This window comes from Macaca mulatta, chromosome 14 (genome assembly GCF_049350105.2).
Source record: "Macaca mulatta isolate MMU2019108-1 chromosome 14, T2T-MMU8v2.0, whole genome shotgun sequence".
NCBI lineage: Eukaryota > Metazoa > Chordata > Mammalia > Primates > Cercopithecidae > Macaca > Macaca mulatta.
In genome coordinates this window covers 90,552,006-90,558,233 of record NC_133419.1, presented here as the reverse complement: position 1 = coordinate 90,558,233, position 6,228 = coordinate 90,552,006, and the positions used below count along the sequence as shown (strand labels likewise).

General features: G+C 39.1%; 1 protein-coding gene across 1 annotated transcript; it reads right to left on the bottom strand.

The window, feature by feature from the left end:
* Positions 1–376: 376 nt before the first annotated feature.
* Positions 377–6,228, bottom strand: LOC720590 (tripartite motif-containing protein 43). The gene is made up of 6 exons (XM_015128707.3): positions 5,818–6,228; positions 5,108–5,203; positions 3,803–4,033; positions 2,801–2,823; positions 2,176–2,273; positions 377–1,064 (listed from the first exon to the last, which is right to left on the bottom strand). The coding sequence occupies exons 1-6, from the start codon at positions 6,226–6,228 to the stop codon at positions 583–585; spliced, it is 1,341 nt and encodes a 446-aa protein (XP_014984193.3). The 3' UTR covers positions 377–582.

Below are 6,228 nucleotides of genomic sequence, written 5' to 3'. Positions count from 1 at the left end.
TCTGTAGGTGGATATTCTACGTAGGTTTTTGTAGTGTGTTCTGATGTTCACACAATGATAAAATCGCCTAATAATGCATTTCTCAGAATGTATTTTGTCTCCATAGGATGTATGACTGTTAAGTTCCTATTCTAGCCCAAAGATTCAGTGAAAACTTCTGTGTAAAGTACATCTTTCCCCCTAAAGTGATGAGGTGTAGAATTTACTGTATTAATAGGAGGGAACGTTCACACTTACAAGTGCATTGTACAAAATCCTGTCAGTCTGTGATGTGCAAATTTTGTTCCTGCATGAGATCATTAAGTTGGAAACATACACCTACATATTTCCAGAATTCCATCCAATAAATTCACAAACACTTGAAAATCACAATACATATTTTAGGAAATGGGCCATAGGAGATTATTTTAATTGTAAGAAAATGTACAAAAAGGCTTTGCATTTTACATATTTTCTATTTAATAGCAACAAAATGAAGTGACACTAACAGATAAAAGCCTGAACAGTATGATTTCTTTGTATCAACAGTGAAGGGATCCCTTGTATATGGAGTTACCAAACAGTCAGGGTTCTTAATCCTGATCATCTGTGGCCAGTGGAAAAGAAAGGCCTGACAGGAAAATTTAAGGAGCCAGCCGGGTAACTCCATATGAGGGAACTCCTGGTGACATTCAAAAAACTCACACTTCCACCTTCAAAATCAAGAAACACACCAACCCGGCCCAGAGGTTTCTCTACGTAGTGAGGAAACAATGGGGAGGTGGTCAAGAGACTGAAACGATTATCCACCTTCACGCACAAAAGAAGAAATATGTCCTTAGATGTAACCATTGTGCTATTCTTCCTCATCCAGGAGTCCTTACAGACTCCCAGAGCCCAGTCCCAAGAGCTGTCCACATCCAGCTCCCAGTAGTGTTTCCCAGAGGAGAAGACCCAGGTTCCCCATGCAGCAAAATAGTCAGATCTGTCAGAATTCAAAGATCCACGTCTAAACATCAATCTTCTCACATCCCCAAACAGCCTGATATTGTGATTGGTGACTTCCCAAGTGAAGGCAATTTCCACTGTAGAAAAAAGAGAATGTTCAAGTGAAAAGTAGTTTATCAATTCTCATGTTCAGATAAGAAAGAGACTCTCACTAGAAAACACAGGTCAAGATTAGAAAGAAACTTCTGTCTGGAAAAATGTTGGAATCAAAGGGTGTTAGTATATCTGTACAAGTAATTAGCTAAACTACAATGATCACAATTTCTATAAACTCAAAAAGTATAAAGGGGAGGAAGGTCATGTCTATGTCTAGTTGAGCGACCTTTCGTAACAACTGAAAAACTGGAAGCTCTTGCCCTGCAGCCAAGTCCATAGCAATAAAATTAACCTCCATTGCCTCTTCTCTGTCAGGGCAGAGCAGGAGGCTGGGGACGGGAGATGAGGTGGGGAGCATTCCTAGACCCAAATAAAAAGTTACCATTTTGCCAGAAATATTATAATCTGCCACTGAAGCTAGCAAATTCATACTTAAAGAGAAAATCTGAATCTGCCTTCTGAAAAGTGCAGATTCCTTGCAAGAATTATCTGACTTTCATGTCAGATTCAGACACAGGCTTCTTTCGTCTGCTAGATTTATCATCATCTATCCTGGAGTTCTATCTAAGGCCTCATCAACCACTAAATCACGTTTCTATGCTTCACAGATTCTCAGTTTTTGCGCTGTTATATAAGTTACTCATGTATGCTTTTGTGGATTAAAAACGTGACTAAAATTATAAATGCTGTGAAACTTCACCCGAAATGTATTTTAAAAAACACTGTCACTCAAATCAGTTGTTAACTGCACTAAATTTGAAATGGAAATGTCCTAAATTAATTTAGCTCTGTATATTTCATGTAATAATTGTATACATGAAATTGTATCAGGGAATGCTTCCTAAAGTCCTCAAGGGCCCTTCTGCATGTTTTATTTTTCTAAGAAATTTGTTATGTGGCTGATTCCTATTACATTTCACCAGATTTTATTTATTCTGGTCAGTTTGATGATAGTGAAACTATAAATAGAAATACCTATTCACAGACTATTCTCTTCTTCTAGATGAAAGATGATTACACTGGTAAAGCTGCCCATAGAAAACCATAAATGAAGGCATTGCATGTTGATCCCACCAAGAGGGTGACACTCACCTCGGAAGCGGTTGAGCCTGTCCACCAGTCCAGTGATGGGCCCTACAGTGAGCTCTGGATTGACAGGCTGCGGCATGTGCAGCAGCACAGACTCACTCCTGCAAGGAAGTTGGTTGAGTTGGTTAAGTTTCCCATGTCTGTGTTTAATAGATTCCAACAGAAAATGCTTCATTCAAATCTACTTCTGATATGGTAATGTACCTTCACAATCCTAGGATGGGTTTGTGGCTCTTAGGGAATCTTTCTAACTATTCACTCCATTTCTAACCTACTGCCACTGAAAGATAAATGCCTCTCTCCCTATCTGCCACCAAATAGTTTATCTCTAATTAGGATTCTGAATCCTAAAAACAGGCAATTGTATTCTAGCAACTTCTGCATTGAACTATTCAAAACATAACCCCCTGAGTCACTTGGGAAACTAAGAAAAGGTTAATGTCTGATAAAAGGCATAGGTAACATTCAACACACCACACAAACACATGAGTACACGCGCATACACACACCATCACACTGGCACATTATGGTGTTAGTAAATTATGTTTTCATTTTGTTGGAAACAGCTTGATGTTTTCATGGCATGCCTTGTGCTCCAGCTTGCACTGATGACCAAAGACATACATACCTTGCCACGATGTCTCCCAAATCCTGTAGAGAGGGAGAGAGAAAGAAAAAATGACTTCTTTAGAAAGTTGTTATTCTTGTTGGGTGAGGTGGCTCACACCTGTAATCCCAGCACTTTGGGAGGCCAAGGTGGGTGGATCACCTGAGGTCAGGATTTCCAGACTAGCCTGGACAACATAGCAAAAACCCATCTCTACTAAAAATACAAACAAATTAGCTGGATGTGGTGGTGCATGCCTGTAGTTCCAGCTACTCGGGAGGCTGAAGCAGGAGAATTACTTGAACCAAGGAGGCAGAAGTTGCAGTGAACTGAGATTGGGCCACTGACTTCAGTCTGGGTGACAGAAGAAGACTCTTTCTCCAAACACACAAACAAAAAAGTTGTTATTCTGCCTATCTGGTCTTTAGCTTTGAAAACTTTAGAATTGCCATATACTATCACTGCAACTCTTTTAAAATGTGTTCTCATCTCTAGCAATTATACCAGTAAGACCTATTGACAGAATCAATTTCTGATAAATTCAGGACCCTAAATTTGCATGAGAGAGAAAGGTGTGAGTAGTGACTGCGCATTGCTGCAGCTGTCTACAATGTAGTCTTTTTCAGGGCTAGCCCCCAAAGGTTAATATGGCTGAAATTAAGAGCATTTCAAACCTAGGACTTCCCAAAAGGAGGAAGAAGGAAATGTTAGTTTTTCCATAATTTCTATGGATTATCCACTGGAGACAAAAGTAGAATTTTCACATGAAATTTTTTCTTCCACGGTTTTAATGAAATGTGCTGGAGGAGGAAGCTTGTGGTAGAAAATGTTCTATGGAAATCTAGTTGCACAATTTCATAAAGGTTTATTTCGAAGATTAGGTTAGCAGTTATCGTTTATCTCTATATGGCTCTCACCATCAATGTGGGAGAAGAAGAAATAATGTCTTGGGTACCCAATGGAAGGCAAAGATGTAAAGGGCAGCTAATACAAAGTATCTCAAGGGGCATCCTCCATTCTTACCTGGAGCAGCTCCACATCTGGTTTATGACACATTTTCATTAGTTCCTGATACATTTCTTTCAAGTGTTTACTCTTTTGATCCATGTTGACCCAACTTCTCTGGAGTTGCTGAAAAATCTCTTGGTACTCCTTGTTCAGTCTCTCTAGATGTTGTTTTTCTTCCCTATGGAGAACTGGATGCAGCTTCCTATACTCATTCCTGATCATCTGTGCCCGTAAAACCACATCGCCCTGTAGGGACATGGATTTTGTAGGTTACATACCCAGGCCTACTTCCACCTCACAGAACCCACAAATTCATCCTCCTCATTCCTTCTTTTATTTTCCATCATTTACAAACAGTCTGATGAGTTAAACAAGACCTTCCTTCAAAATTTAAGTAATTCATCAATTCCCAAACACCTGCAAATTAGCCCTTCAGATTTAAATGTTTAAATATATGTCCTCTTAAATCTGAAATACCATTAGAAAACAAGTAAAATTTATGATTGATTGTCAAATTGTCATGGATAATATATATAATCTTTGTTACTCAATTAGTTTGTTGTTTCACATCTCTGTACTTCACAGACTAAAGAATCACTGTCAGTAGAAATGATTTTAGTATATTATAATCAGAATCAGAAGCCATCACACAAAAAGGATCTTAGTAAAAAATTTAACCCCCATCTCTCAAACCGACTACCTCTTTTCTGTCTCCTATCTTTCTTCTGTCAAAAGCCATAGGCTCTGTATTGCCCTGCCATTCTAAGAACATGAATCTCCATTGCATTGTGTCTCTCCTCTCAATATTGACATAGTTATTCTCTCACTCCCCCAGTCATTTTTTACCCCTTCTCCTCAGCTTTTCATCATGTTACATTTTCTCCTACATGAACTGGCATCATCTGGGTCCTCTGCTATCAGACTTCACCAGCACAGGCACATTTCTTAAATGACTGTTCCTACCTGATTTCTTCCCTCTGGACAACATCATATTCACCATTAAATAACTTTATTTCTCAATTATGTACTATGTAATTAATATTACATAATTCATCTTATTCAGAAAACTCTGCCTGAAATATTTATTAATTTTAAGCTCATACTTGCCCTTCAGAATTTATATTTATTTTTTACTTATCTGAAGAACATTTCCAAAAAACCTGAACAAGCATGATATTGAAGAGTCTGGTTGTTTTCCAGCCTATGAATAAACACAGGACAAAATCTGGCATATGAGAATTTCAACTCAAGTTGCTAATATAAATGTTGTCAGCATGCCTATCTCAAGCTGGTTGTGAGGACTCACGGTCTCATACTTACCCTCCAGAGGAGGGCTGTTCTTCTCTCCTCATTTAGATTTCTCTGATTTTCTTGAATCTTTTTCCATAAAATCCTCATTTGCTCTAAGAGCTTCTCCTGCAAAAGAATTATGAGGTTAAAAAACAGAAAGTCAAATACCATAGATTCCACACTCTGAATGATATACGCAGGCAAGGGATGTAATCTATAAATACATTAGAGAGAAGGGAAAAAAACAATTTTTTCACTGCTCATCCTCAATTGATATTTTCAGTTCTGAGGTTTCAGAATATAGAACAGTTTAGAAAACTGAAGAGTCAAGATTTCCTGTAACCTGGCTAAATTCAGTGAAACATCCTGCTTCAGAACCCACTATGCTAGCCCCCTGATTTTCTAGTGTGCTATCCCCATACTCGTTTGTCCAGTAATATAAATATATTTCAAAAATACGTTTCTTTGCACTTGTAGTTTTGGTTGCTTTTCAATGCCTTTAGCATTGAACTGTAGAGTCAATAATAAGAACATTTACTTAATCAGTCTCTTTTTGGGTGCAAGCTCCATGAAGGAACGTAGAGTTGCACGTTTTATCCAAATGTCATAATTGATACCAAGAACAGCACCTGGCACTCAGTAAAGAAGAGAGTAATCACCACGATGATTCTCATCGTCCTTCTAATCTCTTTAACTCTGCCACCCTCCAGCTTTCAGGTGATTGCAGAGCTATCTCTTACCCGGTGTTCCTCAGCGGCCCCTTCAATGGGATAGTGATTGTGAGCCCCGTGCTCCTGAGAGTTGGAGCACAGCAAACAGAGCAGACTCTTTTCCACGTCACAGAACATCTTCTTTGTTTCCCTATGGGTCCCACATATTTGTTTCTCAGAGCTCAGGAATTGCCAGAGACTGGCTTTTCTCGCGATGGTCACTAAATTCTTCAGAAGAATATTGGTTTTGAAGTCCTGTTTCCGTGATGGTTCGCGGCATGCAGGGCAGTTGGCAGGACTTTGGGCTTCTTCCCAGGAAATGCAGAGACAGGGCCTACAGAAGCTGTGCCCACAGCAGATGGTGACAGGGTCTACCAGGTAGTTCGAACAGATGACACAGATGAGTTCCTTCTGGAAGGCATGTGAGAAGTCTGAGTCCAT